The sequence below is a fragment of the Hipposideros armiger genome, unplaced genomic scaffold (genome assembly GCF_001890085.2).
Source record: "Hipposideros armiger isolate ML-2016 unplaced genomic scaffold, ASM189008v1 scaffold_1164, whole genome shotgun sequence".
Taxonomy (NCBI): domain Eukaryota; kingdom Metazoa; phylum Chordata; class Mammalia; order Chiroptera; family Hipposideridae; genus Hipposideros; species Hipposideros armiger.
In genome coordinates this window covers 371,318-389,329 of record NW_017732514.1, presented here as the reverse complement: position 1 = coordinate 389,329, position 18,012 = coordinate 371,318, and the positions used below count along the sequence as shown (strand labels likewise).

Genomic DNA, 18,012 nt, shown 5'->3' with positions numbered 1-18,012 from the left:
CTTTTATTTAAATTTTTACTTCTAGGTATTGCTATTTTAGGGAGTTTTAAGAAATAATTGTAAACTCTCCACAAATAAGATTGATATAATTTCAAAATAAAGACTGTTTTTGCTCAAACCAATATTACACCCTCTTGATTAAAAGACCACTGAAGGCACAGCCCATATGAGTCAATGGTTTTCATGCTCAACTGAGGAGCTCAGCACCTTTGTTAAAATGAAATAAAGCAGGACCCCGGCCAAAAAGTCATTGCAAATAACCTTAACTTATTGCCCTCTGCACTGGGGGGGCGGCGAGGGGCGTTTGCATAGTGACTAATGTCTTCAAGCATCTTGCAAGACCCAAGGACTTAAAACTGTGGAAACGGCCCTGGACTTTGCACCAGTTTCGTCACGGGAACTGCGGGCCGCCCTTTGCGGCTTCCACCACCCGGCTTCCCACCTGGAGCCGCGGGAACGGCCCCTGACCTTGGCTTTCCCGCCGCGCCCGGGACACGGCCTGGCCCGCGGCGGGCCTCGGCATCCGGTCAGCGTTCGCGCGAACCTCTCGAGATCTCGAAAACTCGACGGCTCTCCGAGCTCGAAGCGGCGTACATCACACTTGGCGTTTGTGGTGTGGAGAACCCAGAGGAAGTGATAATCTTTAGTTTTAAAAGCCTGAGGTGACAAAAGACGCGAGCCAGGCAGGAGTCGAACCTACAGTCTTCTGATCCGTAGTCAGACGCGTTATCCATTGCGCCACTGGCCCCTCACACAGGGATGAAATGAGGGTGTACAGACCACGCCGTAGTGAGGCTATACTAAGCAGTCACCCCCAACACGCGGTAGTAAAGGAAAAGCGCAACAGGCACGCAGTAGTGTCCACGGAGCCCCTGAGTCTTGACACTAGACAACTTTAAACACACGACTTCGGGGGCTTCAACTAATCCAGTAACTCCCGGGAGGGCGAGCCGGTCGCCTTTCTGCGCATGCGTACAACGACGCAGGCCCGTACCGACCCCCCCCCCCCCCCCCCCCCCCCCCCCGCTTTCGGATTACGCATGCTCAGATAAATCAGCGGCGGATGGGAAGCTGTTCGGTTTATACGTGTTGAATTTTAGAACTTGCAGCGTAAGTCTCCGTCCCTTCGATAGCTCAGCTGGTAGAGCGGAGGACTGTAGTTGACTTCCTGGCAAGACATCCTTAGGTCGCTGGTTCGATTCCGGCTCGAAGGAGACAAGGTCGCTTTTTTACCCCCAACTTTCCGTGACTTAGGCCCTTTTCCCGGGTACCCTTCTCCAGTACACATTCCATTCCAAAGAACAATTGGAAGCCCTCGCGCTATCGCTTCAGTTTTGGTCTGTGGCGCCATCCCTCGTTGGAAGTCTTGCAAATCCCGGAAGCGGGCACTTCTGTCCAAGTTCCAAGCGCGGCAGTGAGTCTGCGCTCGGCGGGGAGGCCGCCGGGTCCCGGCCTTCTGCTTGTTTCTAAACCGTGTTTGGCGTTTCCCAAGCCCCCGAGTAACACAGAAAAAGCCGGACGCGGCCACGCCGCCTTTAGGATCAGCCGCGGGCGTCCCGGGGCCTCGGACTTTCTCCTCAGATCCCCGGGCAGGGTCAGAGACGCGAGGGCTCCCTGCGGCTGCCCCGTGGAGGTGGGGCGTCCCCCAGGAAAATCTTGTGCTCACGGGACCTGGGAATCAGAAGAAACTCGGCGGGAAACACATGAAGCGAAGAAATGCCTAAAAGTTATGAAGAAGAGTTGACACACTAACCCATGTTCCCTTCGATAGCTCAGCTGGTAGAGCGGAGGACTGTAGACTGCGTTGTGTGGCTATCCTTAGGTCGCTGGTTCGATTCCGGCTCGAAGGAGACACGATACACTTTTCTTACTGTAGCCTTACTTTGGAGGAAGGTCAGGAACACGGTCGAGATTATTTCCTCACGTCTAAATGCGCTAACGTCTCTCTAGGGGAAGACATACGCAGCCGTGCCCAGCGGTGGGGGATTAGCTCAAATGGTAGAGCGCTCGCTTAGCATGCGAGAGGTAGCGGGATCGATGCCCGCATCCTCCAGTTTTTTCCCTGCGTCCCGTGTGGTTGTTTTTCTTTCGATTCTCGACTCAACTCCGAATGAAGCTGCAAGCCAGCCATCCGGCAAGTGAAGGGTATGGCGAGTTTGAAGTTACCCCTCTGTAAAACTTTCAGACACGGGATAATGGATGCTGGCAGTTTATCATTCAAAGTTTAAAAGTTTAGACCCACTTAACTTTGGGAAGTTCGCAGTGGTTCTTTTTCTCTCCAAAAATGGCGACAGATCGCTGTCACATCTTGCCATTTCCACTCCTTTTGATTTCTGATTGATGGCTGCACTTCCAGGGATCCATCCGGGACAAAGCTGCCAATAGACTAGTTGACAGATGGAAAAACAAAACTAAACAGAGAACTTAGAAAAGTACGCTGACTACTTGACACACGTTGAGCCGAGGATGCAAGGACAGCCTGCTCCATCTCAACTGCGTAGAGAGGGGGTGCCCCGCGCTGGGCAGATCTGAGGTGGATGGGCTAAGGCCTCTGGTACCTGAGGAGAGGTGAGTAAGTGGAGAAAGGCCCTGGAGCCAGGGCTTTCTGATGGAGGAGGGTTCCAAGGCTATTCCCTCCTGGGAAATAACTAGGAGAGTTAACGAGAGACCAGAACTAAGGGAATTAATTGGAATAAAGCTCTGTTTAGGGCTGCCCTTGAGTGTAGTCAGTCTATTTTGTTAAACAAAGACAAGAAACACACACACACACACACACACTCTCACACTCACTGAAGGATTCAGAGATTGAGCAGAACACACACAAAGGCTTTTCTGGCAATAAGTTCTGCCTATTCTAATTTTCTGGAATACAACCACAAAAACGTTGTTGAAACCATACTGCTATTCTAACACAAAACATAAACCTTCCAGACAAAGGCACAGATATTACCTTTTGGAAGATTATAATTAATAAATGATAATTCTTTAATCTCATGTCCATTTTAGAGTTATAGGCAACCTGTGCATTTTTGTTACCAATGTATATATAACCTGCTGTGTTTTATTGGTATATCTTTACATTTTTAGGGCTGTACCCATTTTTATCTCATTTTAATCTTTTCAATAAAGTCTTTTAATTGAATGTATAGTGATTTGCTTAAAATATATCTTCATCATTTTTTTGTGATAGCAAATTTACAAAGTAGGGAAAATAATCCTTTTATCAGATGATATGTCCCAATTTCCAGGTGGGATTACGGGTGTTATATAGCTGGCTGACAGGAGGAGCTGGCAATGGAACTACAAATGGCTGAAAGAGCAAGAAATGGGTAATAAGTGGAAAGAATAGGAAGGAATGTACCCCAAATCCAGGAGAAGAACACGTGTTTTGGGCAGGTGAGATGGGCAACTCAAACAAAATCTCAGGATCAGCAACTCAGGTGTGGAATGGAATTAATATAAAACGTCTAAATGTATAAGCCAAGAGACACTTTTGCATAATGGTGAGTCACGTGGTCTGTGAAACCTGATGGCCTTTCTTGGCTTTGCCATTCCCTAGCTGGGTGTCCTTGGGCAAGTCACTTGACATCTTGGTGCTTCAGTTTCTTTATTTGTAAAATAGGGATGATAATATGGTGTCTACTTTTAATTAAGATACAGCATGTAAACCCCTTATTACAGTGCCTGACACATAATAAACACACAATAAACACTAGCTATTATCAGTGTATGATATCAGCACACCACAGATGGAAGGCCTGGAAAGAATATTCTGAGGGTTTGTATATGTGTTTATATAAATATATATAGAAGTACAGGAAAGAGATACTTGACTGTAATGTGCAGGGAGAGTAGAACAATTCTAAAAATACAAAATGATTGTTAAATAAATTATGGTATGACCATATAATAGAATGTGTATAGCGATTAAAATTATATTTATTAAGAACTTCTATTGACATGGGAAATGTTAATAATCAAATAGTAAGTGAATAAAATAGGTTCAGAGCAATATAAACAATAACAATATAAACAAATAGAAATTATCAGTAGAAAAGTGGAGAATGCATTAAATGTTAACAGTAGTGATCTGGGTAGTAGGATTACTGTAACATTTTCTTAAGATTTTAAAATATTTTCTAAGTTTTCTGCACTTAACATCATTCTTAATTGAAATTACAAGTGAATTTTTAAAATTAACAGCTAACATTTATTCAGCACTTCCTACAAGCCAAGTACAGTCTTAGCTCTGTCACATATATTCATATTTATTTCTCTCATAAGGAAAACAAACATTTAAGGAAAAAATTATACCAATTATAAACAAATATTCAGAAAATTGAAGACGAGGGAGTACTTTCCAACTTATTCTATGAAGCCAGCATTACCCTGATCCCAAAACCAGACAAAGACATTACAAGAAAACTGCCAACCAATATCCTTCATGAACATAGATGCAAAAATTTTAAGCAAAATTTTAGCCAATTAAACCCAACAATATATAGAAAGAAAACTACATCATGACCAAGTGGGTATATTCCAAGAATATAAGAGTGATTCAACATTCAAAAGCCAACGTTAATTCATCATAGTAAACAGACTAAAAAAGAAAAACCACATATCATTTCAGTAGATGCAAAAAAGTATTTGACAAAATTCAACATCCATTTCTGATTTTTAAAAATGTCAGCAAACTTGGAAGGGAGGGAAACTTCTTCAAACTGATCAAAGGGCATCAGTGAAAAACACAGCTAACATTATACTTAATCACATGAATATTTTTCTCCTAAGATCAGGAACAAGCAAGGGTGTCCAAGGGTTTCTAGCCAGTGCAATAAGGCAAGACAAACAAAGTAGAAGACCTCCAGATTGCAAAGGAAGAAGTAAAACTATATTTATAAATACCTAATTTTTTAAAAATATTGATTACATTTTGAAATCATAATAGATTATATGTTTGGGGGCTACATAAAATATATTAATGAAATTGATTGTATTTGTTTCTGATTTTCAATGTGGCTACTACAAATTTTAAATCACATACATGGCAGATATATGTCACTCACATCTTATTTCGGTCAGACAGTTAGTTCAGAGAGATAGGTAGGGGCCAGATTATGCCAGGCCTTAGGGACCACAGTGAGAATTAATGTCTTTATCCTAGGGGTAATATGACCACTAATGGGATGTAAATAGGGAGTGACACATGAGAAATAGATTGCAAAAGGCAAGAATGAATTCAGAGAAATCAATTAGAAGGCTGGGTTGGAGGGGAGGTAGAGGGGATTGTGTGTGCTGAGGGTAGAATCAAGGAAGGCCTGGATCAGAGGTAAGGAGTTCAGACAGTAGCCACTGGGAAGGCCTTAGCAAAAGGATTTTGCTACTTATTGGACTATCATTGTTTATTTCTGGCATGTGAATTATACCAAGGAATGTTCAGAGGAAAGTACAATATGTTTGCTTTCTAACATTCCCTTAGAGATTTATGATGAAATTAAATGTATAAACAACAGATTTGGAAAAGGAGTAATTATCAAGATGATAAAACGCTTTCAGCCAGAAGTTTGTAAACTATCTAATGAAAGAAATGCCATAGGTTTGGCTTCTGTTAAGTACTTTACATGTTGGTTCATTTCTCTTTGATTTTAGATTTTGTAAATTTTTTTTATTAAAACTTTAAAAATCACATATCCAAACTGCCTATTGACAGGTAGACAGTTAAATTGAACAGACTGACAATGTAAACAGGAGGAAAATGTTAAATATTTTATAGATGTCATGAGTCAATTCCTTGTTGTAAGGAGATTCTTCTTATTTTTTCTTCCACCATGGCTGCACTCTATCTTCCTCACTGCTTTGCCTCAAACTGTATCTATTTTTAATTTCCCTTTAGCTCTACCCTCCATCTGACCATAAACCCTTTGTTTTGTCTGATGAATGGCTAGCATTTTGAGTTAAGCCTGGATTATTTTCAAGTACCTACCTGGATTTGCAATTATCTGTGTTAAAGAGACAAAGTGAACGTGGGTAAATGAAATTCTCAGGACATTCTGGAAATTTAAGGAAGGGTAGCATTCCTGACACTGATTCCCTGGGACTTTTCCAATGCCTCCTGTTCCCAGAAAGCTCTGTCTTGTTTTGCAAGTTGGGATTAAGAGTTGATGTTGCTCTCCTAACTATTCCGGGGTTAGAGGAGTTTCATAACACCTTAACCATGAAGTACAAAATTCACCAAAAGAGAGGACCCACTCAGTTCCTGCTGAAGAATCCTTTATATACATCCCAATTTTCCCCCAAGATTTTTTTATATCTCATGTTCTGGGGTTGATTGTCCAATATGGTAACCGCTAGCCACATGTGGTTATTTAAACATGAGTTTAAATTAAATAAAATTTAAAATTCAGATCCTGAGTTGCACTATACATATTTCAAGTGCTCAATAGCTACCTGGGCTAGAGGTTAGACAGCACAGATATAGAACATTTACATCATTGCAGAAAATTTTAATGGACAGCATGGTTGTGGTGTAGTTTAGTGGGTGAGGTCATGAGCCCTATAGTCAAAAGATGTGTCTCTTAATCTGCTTTACAACTAGTAGCCTTATGACTCTGGGCAACTACTTAGCTTTGCTTGAGCCACAGTTAGCTCAAGGAAGATAATAATGCCTATTAGAGCAATTCTAAGAAGTGATCAGTACTCTGCACATATTTAGTATTGTGGTGGTATAGTATTAAAAATAGCAGATGAAGAACACACTGATATCTACATTTTACTCCTATGCCCTTGCCCCTGAATCTGGGTTCATCTGGCCTGGTTGCTAGAAGTTGAAAGGTCCAATGTTGTCTCTTTCTGTGATCACCCCTTAGTGCCAAGTCCACTGTTGGGTGATACTCAAGTTCTTAGGGGCCCATCTTTCTTCCTCTGACTTACCTGGGGGATTGGGGAGCTGCTAAAGGAGATGAGAGTAGAGGTGGTTTTATTTCAGCCTCTCTTTTATCTCCTGCCTCAGTCTGGTGGGACTCAGAAATAAGGGGTAATCGGGGCCTCCAACTAAGGCAGCTCCTTGCGTAAATTGTCCCCGATTGGTTTCAACCCCCCATCTTAGTATAAGGTGGGATCGGGATAGGAGAAGGGGAGAGAGTCACGTACCATTCCTTCACTGTCCCGGATACCTCAGGAGACTACGCTGGTTTTCGTGTCTCTGAGGAGGCCCAGGTCCACTCCCAATCCCAGCACCTTGAAGCTGACTTCGATTCTGATTCAGCTCCAGAATTCTCCCTGGCTCTCAGACTCTGTGAGTGATTTGGGAGCAGACGGAAATTTTCTGGTTCCTCCCTAGAGAAGAGTGTTACTCCCATGCCCCACTCCAAACTCACATAGATTGCTGGTCTCTGAGAGTGGGGAGGCGTGAGGGATGGAGAAGGAGGAGAGGAGGGGAAGGTGATGATTACCCACCAACTTGGTTCTTATTCCTAGGGGGTTTCTTGCTGGTTTCCTGGGTAGACCTCAGTGCCAATTCTAAGAAAAACTGAAAGGCAGAGAGCAAGAAGGAGCAGAAGGAGAAAAAAAGGAGAGGCTATACATCAAATCACCAAATTGGGGATTCTCAATCTCAAAATTAATGCTGTTTCAGAGGGCTTTTTTTCCCCCTACAAATTCTCCTAAGTTAGGTTATGAACTCCACCCACTTACTGATAAAAGAACTGAAATCCAGCTAGGTGAGGTCACTCTCCCAAATCACAAAGCGAGGTGGACATTGAAGCTGGATGGGTCTGTCTTCTGATGCAAAATGCAGCCTCCCTCCCCATCATCGCTGGTTGCTCAGACTCAGGACTTCTGAGTCACTCTGTGGATTTTGCTTCACAGCTGCCCCAGAGTCCATTTCCCCCTTTCCTTCTCCACGGCCACCACCTGGGCTCCGGTGACCTCTCACCTAGGCTATTATCTGGTCTTTAGCCAGATCACTGTCACTCTAATCTATCTCCACCATCATTGCAAGATTAATCTAACCAATGCACAGCTCTCATGGAAACGTCCCTATGAGAAACTTTTAATGACTTTCTGTTGCCTAATTTATTAAGTGTTAGAAAGTCTTCAGCCCAGTGTGCATGGCCTGCCGATGAGGCGGCAGGATGCTCTGTACTCCAGCCCAAAGCTCTGAGTGTCCCCAGGGCTCCTATGCTCACTGTCTCAGCTTCTGTACCTCCTGGGAAGCCCCACCTGCGCCCCACCTAATTCCACATCCATCCATTTAAATTCCTCAGTGAAGCAATTCAAATGCTAGTCCCCCATGAAGCCTTCCTAAGTCCTCCAGCTCTGAAATTCTGCAGCTCTTTATCTCCTGTTGCTTTGTACTGTGATTCTGATATGCATGTCTCATCTCTCTACTGTTAGACTGAGCTCCTTGGGGACAACGACCTATGTCTAGTTTGTCTTTCAATCCACCGAGCCAAGCACAATGGAAACACATGATAAACACTCATGAATGTTTCCTGAAAGAGTGAATTCCTCTTATAAGGATAGGCTCTGCTACGTATATTATCAGTTTAAGTACTTTTCTTTAGGTTGCAAGGTCTTTTACAGTAGAAACTTTCAGACCTCCTCCATAGCCCATGAAATAATAAACACAGTTAACCACCCAGGCTAGCTGAACTGAATTAATGCAGTGAAAAGAGCTCATCAATTCCCTCCTTCACTGTAGTTGCTGAATAGACATTAAAAGGAATATCAAAATTCGCCAAAGTTCCCTGAAATGTTTATGAACATATATGTATATATTCATATATATGTGTGTGTGTGTGTGTGTGTGTGTGTGTGTGTGTGTGTGTGTGTATGGTCTGATAAGTTTGTAAACTTGCTGCAACAATGTTGCTAACCTTTTTTTGATATTGAGGGATTATTCATTATGAATTTGTACCAAGTGGACAGTCAACCAAGTTTACTATTTGGAAGTGCTGAAAAGGCTGCGTGAAAAAATTAGATGACCTGAACTTTTCACCAACAATTCATGGCTCTTGCATTATGACAATGCACCAGCTCACACAACACTGTCTGTGAGGGAGTTTTTAGCCAGTAAACAAATAACTGGATTGGAACACCCTCCCTACTCACCTGATCTGGCCCCCAATGACTTCTTTCTTTACCCGAAGATAAAGGAAATATTGAAAGGAAGACATTTGGATGAAATTCAGGACATCGAGGGAAATACGACAATAGCTCTGATGGCCATTCCAGAAAAAGAGTTCCAAAATTGCTTTGAAGGGTGGACTAGGCACTGGCATCGGTGCATAGCTTCCCAAGGGGAGTACTTCGAAGGTGACCATAGTGATATTCAGCAGTGAGGTATGTACCACTTTGTCTAGGATGAGTTCACGAACTTAATTGTCTGACCTCGTATATAGCCTATTATTAGTTAATGGAAGTTTTTAGATTCTCAGTAACCTCTCAGTGCACACAGCATGAAGACTACACATAACCAGTCACACCAACCTACTCTCTACAGCAAGTGCACACTGGGAATATGTTAGCAAAATTTGTTCACTGAGGTTTTTAAAATCAAGGAGAAATGAAGCTGCAAATTCATCACATAAAAAATAGGTATTTCTTTTACATTTTTGATCTGGTTTTTAGTTTTTCCATAAAACATGTATTGATAAAAACAGTTGTTTCACAAAATCCTGGCAAATATCAGAATTGATATTTATGACTCAAGAGCAGACCAAAAATCAACTTGGAGGATAAGGCAAATGCAATGGGGTGTGGGTATTTCAGCCCAGATACAAAAACAGGTATGCAAGCAGGACTCCATTTTCACTTCAGTTGGCAATGGCACTGATATCTGTCACCCGTTATATGTCAAAATGAAATAATGGTCTGTTCCCCCACGTGCCAGTTACCACCTCATTACTGATAGTTATTGCAAACGAAATTTAAACTTTTAAAGATGGTCTAATTTTCTTTGTGTTTTGGGGTATGTGTAGGGGTGGGGGTGGGTGAAAGGATGGAAGAGGGAAAGAACATAAAAGAGAAAAGAACATACTAGAGTTTTATCATACAACTTTTACAAAATAATTGGATCATCTACTGGTGTCTGGATTTTTTTTTATTTTGTGGACATTTTTATGGTGAAAAGATTTGAAATGAGTTTTTAATTTGGAATTTTTCTACTACCACAACCCTTGCAAAGGTGAAATACTTAACATTAAGCAAGTCTTTTTAGATGATTGCCCTTGTGAAACCAGGATAATGATTTTCAGAACACGTTCTGTTTGAACCTAAGACATGTGATCATGCTGCTTTGGGTGGCTGGTTTCCTGAACTCTCCAGGCGGAAGTGGCATTCATTATACAGTAAGACTCCTGGGCGCTGCCCTCCTGGTCCTGGAGAAACCCAGCACCCATTCTTACTGAGTGCTCAAAGTGGGCAGGGCTTAGTGACTCGGTGGCATGCACATTCGCATTTGTTGATGACAACTGTCAGCTTTGACCTCCTTCTCCTCACAATCCCGTCTAAATGGGGTTTGTAATCCCCCTTCCCACTCACTCTCTTCACTCCCTCGGGGCAAGAATGCTGGCTCCTGCTCTCTGTCACCTGTCAGAATCCATCCTCCTGTCACTGGCTTATATGGACAAGAAAGCCCACTGCCACGTGACCCCCGGCTGCTAAAAACAGCACCAGCTCCCACTCTGAACCTGAGCCTGAAACAATGTCCTCCACTGAAAGAAACGTGAAGGGCACTCGATCACACAATCCTTGGAATTATTTCTAGGAATCGCTTGTAGAAACCATTGGAAGCACCCTTTCCCGGGCAGTGACACGGGGACGGCCAGGAGATGAGCGCATCTTTGAATTACAAGTCTTTTTCCAAAGAGCAGCAGACCATGGATAACTTGGAGAAACAACTCATCTGTCCCATCTGCTTAGAGATGTTCACCAAGCCCGTGGTCATTCTCCCCTGTCAGCATAACCTGTGTAGGAAATGCGCCAGTGACATTTTCCAGGTAAGTCTGTTTGGAACGTAGTGGGCGGAAAAGGGTCTCCTCTGGATCAAGTGCTTAATGTGGAGGTGCATTCCTTTAGAAAATTTTAAAGGGCTGCATTCATTTTCAAGAAAAATTTTTAAAAATTTTAATGATTTGCTTTGTGCTTTGCTGTCCATCTCTTCCTTATTTCCAAATCTAATTTTATTTCAATAGTAAGAATCATATTTGTTTTAAAAAATGGAATCTGTTTCAAAATTGTAAATGAATTACTGCCCAAGGCATTAATGTTAGAGTTTCTGGCTGGAACTTTTGGTTATGAAACATTGGACAGAAAAGTACTTTGTGCTGAAGTGATTGTGGCCCTGCATTTCAGGACCAATTGCTGATAGGCCCTACGGGGTTATCTTAGGACAAGCTTAAAGCAGAAGTTGATGTTGTTTGTAGAGATAGAGAGTGAAAAGAAAGGCTACCTGTGGCATTACTCAATTCCTCTTTTCCTGCTTGGCAAGAACAGGCCTCTAATCCGTACTTGCCCACGAGAGGAGGCACCACCGTGGCATCAGGGGGCCGATTCCGCTGCCCATCCTGTAGACACGAAGTGGTTTTGGACAGACATGGGATATATGGACTTCAGAGGAACCTGCTGGTGGAAAATATCATTGACATCTACAAGCAGGAGTCCACCAGGTATGGCTCTTCCCTGTATCAACCCCACTGGAAGCTCATTCCTGTTTGCTTCTTTGTTTGTCTAAGTGGGTTGTGACTCTGAATGCTTGTTTACCTATCACAGGCTAATTGTTTTATAGGAAAATGTTTTTCCAAGTCAGTTCTTCCCCATGGAAGTGATAGTTGCTCATGAAAAGAGAGAAGGGAGCTGGTGCCCATGCTTGTACGGTTGAAGTTCACTCAACCCTAATGCAGTCCAGATGGTGATATTGAAAGAAGCACAATGCTGCCCCCCACCCAAGCCCTGTATTACACACACTGTAGATATTTCTGACTTCACAGGTCCTTTGTACCTCCAGATTCTACATAGCAGAAAAACTATAGCATAAAACTTAATAGAAAATGAACAGGAATGGCACCTTTCAAACTACAGTAACACCTTAGGTTTGTGAGCATAATTCGTTCCGGAAACAAACTACTTGTATTGCGAGACATAGCTCGTTTACCAAGTTAAAATGTATTAGAAATGTTTGCTCATCTTGCAGAACACTCGCAAACTACGTTACTTGCAATCCAAGGTTTTACTGTAGTCCATTTCTACTTCACACAGTCTTACTTTAAAATTATCTAGATGATAACAATAAAAACTAAATTCTCGAACATGTCCTGGTATGTTACAAGGCAAGTTTAGAGACAAGAAAGAGAAAAACAAAGATGGAGTTCAGATTACATTTCTCTATTCTCTAGCTTGTGTCTGCTGCATACTCTCAGCATTCACCTGCTGAATGACTGATATGCAGTATATCTTTAAGATACACGCAATCTTTAAGAAAAAGGGGAAGGGGAAGGTGCTTCTTACTCATCGAATCACATTGGCTATAGAGTTCCTTTCCTGGAGACAACACTGCAGGACTTCCATCCTAGAAGGCATGGTGCAAAGAGCCCCTTTTCAGTTGTACACAGGTGAGTCGGGTCCACAAAGCTTGGTCGCAGAACTGAGAGTATATAGAAATGACCTTATTGTGATTTTTATGAGGAGACATGTATTTATGGAACAGCTGCAGGGCTCTAAGAGCCTTGCACTCTTAGAAGGAAAGCTGTTCTATAACTCTCACATAATTCTTGTAATTGTTATGACTATTAGTTTCTGCTTAGATTCAATTAGATAGTGCCAGGATGTAGGCAGAACTGGGGGGAAAAGAATGATTGCTGATGACATTGCAGAGATACGGAGTCTATTTCCCTTGTTTCTTCCAAAGTCTCTTGAGAAGAAGGAAAGTGCTATCGCTGCTCTTGCTTTACAGGCCTGATTTCATTATGTTTCATCACTTTAAAATGCAAATACACACACTGTCTCTTAAAAAATTAACCATCCAATTAACAACCAACCAATTAGTAAGGGAGTTTATATAACAACCGATTCAGTGCCTAGCACCGTGCTGTGCACAGAATAGTTTCCCCGTAAGTGACGGCTGTTCAAGCAACACCATACATCTTCTTACATGTTCTGGTTATGGAAATAATTTCCTGTTTTGTTACTTGCCACAGTGAGAGCTTGAAACGTGAAATAATAGCAATAATTGTTATGAAATCCAGAGAAGAGGAGATGTTAAAACTTGTAGCATTAGTAAAGCTATAAGATACCTCCTTACATTAACTATAAAGTCTGTGTGGTGCAGCTGCCAAAACTAGTGTCCAGGTGAGCAAATTATACACATGCAATGACCAAATTTCCAACAATGAGGCTGACAGCTGAGTGTACGAGTGGTGTTTTTGCGATGATCAAATTCTTCTTAGGTTGTTGTTTCTTGAACTTGAGACTTGCCTTTGGAACATTTTGACTTGGTAGCAAAACCGCAGGTTGACAGAGGGCTCCGCACATGTTTGGGCAATAAACCCAGTTGTTCCCTGGAGGCTGGCAACCTTACCAGCCCAGAACCCTCAGCTTCAGGGTACATTAGGTAACTCTGGAATAACTTGGGATATACAGAGTGAGATGAACCCAGCTCTGACCCACGGTCTTTGGGTTTGGGGGACAGAAAGAGAAGGAGCTGGTCATTTTTGACCTCCCACACAGAAAGGCTAGAGATCGTAGGTCTCGACAAAACTTGGCCGTCTCATCTAGAATTCTGCATGGGGCTGACAAGAGAAGGACCTAATCTCACTGATATTAGTAATGAACATAATAATTAACTTTAAAACATAGTAAGTAAAACTGATATGTGCTGAGTATGTGTCAACCACTCTTCAGGGTGCTTTACACGTGAATCATGTGTTATTCTTGAATTCTCATAACAATCCTGTGAGGTTGTGACTATCATTATCATTATTATTATTAACAACTTATTGAAAGTTTTAAATATTTTATTCAAAGTAATTCATATATTTAATTTTAAACATTCAAATAGTACTGCGTCCTGTTATTTTAGTGGTATTTGAACAGGAAACACAAATAAAAATATAAATGCATGTGTTTATTTAATCCAATTTTTAGATATGAGTAAAAGCTGAGTCTGAAAGAGATTAAGTAACTTGCCTAAGTCCACACAGCCACCACATGGAAAAGTTGAGCTGAAATTAAGCTTTAAGATCAGTTTGACTCTAAAGGTACTGCCTGAAATGCTTCTTGAAGGCCAGATGCCCACCGTTCAGGAAACTCTAGGATGGTCCCAGCGACCTCAGAGACCAGAGACCAACCTGTAGGTCGCAGCAGCCTCCAGACTCCTTGAGTCAGCCTGCACTGAATGGCTAAGGCCACTGCCAGCCAGCATTTGGCATTGAGCCCTGAACCACAACTGTGAGCTTGGCCACCCTCACCTCACGAAAGGGCATTTACACCTTTATTCTATATGCCATATTTGTCCCAAGTCTGTTATGTCTTTTAAGCTGTCTAAAGTTTCTCATTATATACTCATTTATAAGTGGGGGATGCCTTTGGGTTTATATTGCCACCTAAACAAGAAAAGCCTCATAAGGAATATAGGAAGTAGTTCTCAGTCTGTATTGCTTTATGAAAAAATAAATAAGCACAATCAAAAACTAAATATACAGCCTTACAGCTATTGCCACATTTTCAGTGTTTGCATATACTGCATATACCTGAGTTCTGTAACACTGTCTCTGGTCAGAGCTGTTGACCACAGAGCAGCACAAGGGACACGGGCTGCCTTCAGAGAAAGCCTAGGAAGATGAGCCGCAGTAGCATCGACTGTGCCATTTCCCAGAAAATGTGCTCCAAACAGTTACTTGATAATTACTACAAGGTATAAATACATGGGAGGGAGGTTTTAGAGGTAGAGAACCCTTTGACCAAACAGAGACCAAACTGCCACTCCTAACCTCTAGACAACCATCAGAGGGCTTTGTCACGTATAAATGGAGTCTTCAGGCCATTGTCTGGTCTCTTCCTTTGCCACTCATAAGTGCTCCGGGCTTTCCCCATATTTCATATGCCTTCTCCAGGTGAAGGGTTTGATGTTAGAGCACGGGGAGTACTGTCCATTAACCTGGCAAATTCTCTTTCAATTCTCGCTTATTCATTCAACGAATGTTTACTGAGTACCCCTCTAGGCAAGACATTGTTCTGGGGACTGGGGATCCAGCAAGAAACAATAAATAGATAAATAGATAAGTAGATAAATAAATAAATAAATAAATAAATAAATAAATAAATAAATAAGTAAGTAAATAAAAAAGACCATGGCCCTGACCTGGTAGAACTCATATGCCAGCAGAGGAAACCGACAAACCTGTGAAGGGGCATAATTTTCTTAGTTGTGGAGTTTACTTTTCTGCGTTAGCTTCCAGCAGATGGCAGAAATCAAGTCAGGAGCTCACACATTTCATGGAAACGGGTTATCCTTAGTAGCAATGACTTGTCACCTACCCCGTCTCTCATGTTCAGTTCTTCGTTGCTTGCTCGTGTCACGAGCGCATACAAACCCAATGCTCCATGATTATGTGCGCTTTGCTAAGGTGTGGTTGGTGCTGACCTGCTGGGAAAGCTAGAACCTGGGGACTTTCTGTGGGATTTGCACTTCCGAGGTACCCCCAATGTCCCGGAACAGCGTTTTGCATTTTTCTTATTGCCTGTTCAGTATAATTGTTCCCATTCACTGAGCAGACACTACCACTGCCAACTCTTCAGCAAGTTATTTACATTTAATTTTCTGTGCTAATGGCAGGAGGTCTCTTGAGAAACTGGTGGGCTGTGGAGGCAGTGCTAGGGCGCACTCCTGACGCAAAGCCCACTGGTAATTTTCAGGGATTGAACAAGCTACCTTCAGTAACTTGAAATCGGCCATGCTGGGAATACTCACACCACGAAAGTGTGAAATACTACAGACAGAGCCTCTACTGTCCCCATCCCGACCCCAGACTGATTGTTAGAAATTTGTCAGCACATCACTGCCATACCCGTAGGAAAACTGGGGGTCCTCGGGAATAGGGTTGTTGGGGAGTCCAGGGGTTAGCTGGGGTTTGCTATGCTGCTCACCCTTCTGTGCTTTGCCTCCATGGGAGCTGACACATCCACCTGCCCCCTCCTCCCAGACCAGAAAAGAAGACCGACCAGCCCAGGTGCGAGGAGCATGAAGAGGAGCACATCAACATCTATTGTCTGAACTGCGAGGTGCCCACCTGCTCTCTGTGCAAGGTGTTCGGGGCGCACAAGGACTGCCAGGTGGCTCCCCTCACTCATGTGTTCCAGAGGCAGAAGGTAACAAAGTCCCTCCCACTCCAGCCCCGCTGCTCCTTCCAAGTGCCAGTATGACCGGCTCCCTGCAAGGAAGGGGGACGCCCAAGCACAGAGACGGGACTGATGTGCAGGGTCGATGGGAAGGGAGGCTGCGTGCACGTGGCCACCGCTTGATTCTTTGTGGGGGGGAGAGGGAGGGTGGGGAAGGTCAGAGAAGGAAGGGATGGTTAAGAGAGGGTTGAGAAGGGGTTTGGGGGAGGTAAGGGTCGCCATTTTTGCACCCTTTGGAGGTTGCTGAAGACGAGCAATGTTATGGGACTCGGTCTGAGCTCAGACATTACTTGACGTTCAGACTGGATAAGAAAAGGATAACTTTTTAATCCGGTCACAGAATATGTTTCTTCATTCACCAGCGAACATGAATGAAGTGATTTTTGGCCCTCCTCCCCTGTCTTTTCTCCCTGCATCCTAGTAGGGTAGAGAGACAACGAATGGCATTTCGTTGAAGCACAACTTGAAAACATTGCCTTCTGCTGTTGCTCAAGGCGAGGTGAGCCCAGCCTCCCAGCCTCCCAGCCTCCCAGCCTAGACCAGTTACTAAGAGGCCTCCTCTCCATGACCCCAGCTTGGGGTCTCAGCCTCAGGCCCCTCATTCTGAGCAAATGCAGCATCCCTCCCAGTTGGTCACTAACCTTCCAAGATGGTTCACCCATGGGCAAGTAGGAACTTACCCATTCGATGCAAATAAACACCAGGTCATGAGCTCAAACAATGCAGCGACTCTAGGCACCTAGATTGTGAGCAGCTCCACCTCTCAGATTCTTTCTGTTAGAATCATAGATTCCACATTAGGTAACTGTTGTACTGTGAGGACCAGAGTTGGAATCAACTTTGGAAGCCAACCTTTTGGGCAACGCCAGTCACCAACAGCGAGTACTAACTGCTAAAGAAACAGGATTTAGTAAGACACCTATGGCATTTATTTATTTTTCAATCCACCTATGACTCACTCCCCCTTTTCTTTCCACCCAGCACCCCACCCCAAGTCATGGTGTGTTCCAACTGAATAGAATCAGTTTCTGCTTCCCTCAGAGCCCATGAGACTCATGTGGGATGGACAGAAGGACAGGCAGCAGGACTTGCACCCCGTTCCTGTTGGGCCAAAGCAGCTTCACTTTCATCTGTTGGGATACCATATTAGCCTCCATTAAAAAGATGGTTCTGAAGCTTTAAAATGTTTTAGAACCATTGTTCTGGTCCAGTCTTCTCACTTAATATGTGAGAAATTTAGATTGCACGTTTTGCCCAACATCATAGAGAAGTTAAAGGCAGAGTTGGATCAAGCCCCATTCAGTCTCCTAATGCCCATTCAGTCCCCTAATGCCCCACTCAGTCCCCTAATGCCCCACTCAGTCCCCTATGCCCCATTCAGTCCCCTAATATCCCATTCAGTCCCCCAGTGCCACATTCAGTGCCCTAATGCCCACTCAGTGCCCTAATGCCCCATTCAGTCCCCTAATGCTTACTCAGTGCCCTAATGCCACACTCAGTCCCCTAATGCCCACTCAGTGCCCTAATGCCCACTCAGTGCCCTAATGCCCACTCAGTGCTCCCTGGTGCTCCTTAGGCCAACCTCAGGGAGGGGTAAGTACAAACAATGGAATCTCT

At 43.3% G+C, this 18,012-nt stretch overlaps 1 protein-coding gene and 4 non-coding genes across 18 annotated transcripts in view; 4 read left to right on the top strand and 1 right to left on the bottom strand.

The window, feature by feature from the left end:
* Positions 1-675: 675 nt before the first annotated feature.
* Positions 676-748, bottom strand: TRNAR-ACG (transfer RNA arginine (anticodon ACG)). Its single transcript has one exon. It is a non-coding gene; the product is annotated as a tRNA-Arg (tRNA).
* A 293-nt stretch (positions 749-1,041) lies between these two features.
* The window catches only part of TRIM55 (tripartite motif containing 55), a 61,291-nt gene continuing 44,320 nt past the window's right edge, over positions 1,042-18,012 (top strand). For 2 of the 14 annotated variants that reach the window (XM_019632686.1, XM_019632693.1), the window contains exons 1-4: positions 10,418-11,000; positions 11,497-11,669; positions 16,200-16,365; positions 16,820-16,894. In XM_019632686.1, the coding sequence (XP_019488231.1) occupies positions 10,833-11,000; positions 11,497-11,669; positions 16,200-16,365; positions 16,820-16,894 (582 nt within the window). In that variant the 5' untranslated portion in view covers positions 10,418-10,832. Of the gene's footprint in view, positions 2,569-10,402; positions 11,001-11,496; positions 11,670-16,199; positions 16,366-16,819; positions 16,895-18,012 lie in introns of those variants that run through there. The other 12 variants (XM_019632698.1, XM_019632697.1, XM_019632689.1 and 9 more) reach the window with 10 other exon arrangements.
* Positions 1,124-1,214, top strand: TRNAY-GUA (transfer RNA tyrosine (anticodon GUA)). Its single transcript is given in 2 exon segments — positions 1,124-1,160; positions 1,179-1,214. It is a non-coding gene; the product is annotated as a tRNA-Tyr (tRNA).
* TRNAY-GUA (transfer RNA tyrosine (anticodon GUA)) lies at positions 1,762-1,850 on the top strand. The gene is given in 2 exon segments: positions 1,762-1,798; positions 1,815-1,850. It is a non-coding gene; the product is annotated as a tRNA-Tyr (tRNA).
* TRNAA-AGC (transfer RNA alanine (anticodon AGC)) lies at positions 1,981-2,053 on the top strand. Its single transcript has one exon. It is a non-coding gene; the product is annotated as a tRNA-Ala (tRNA).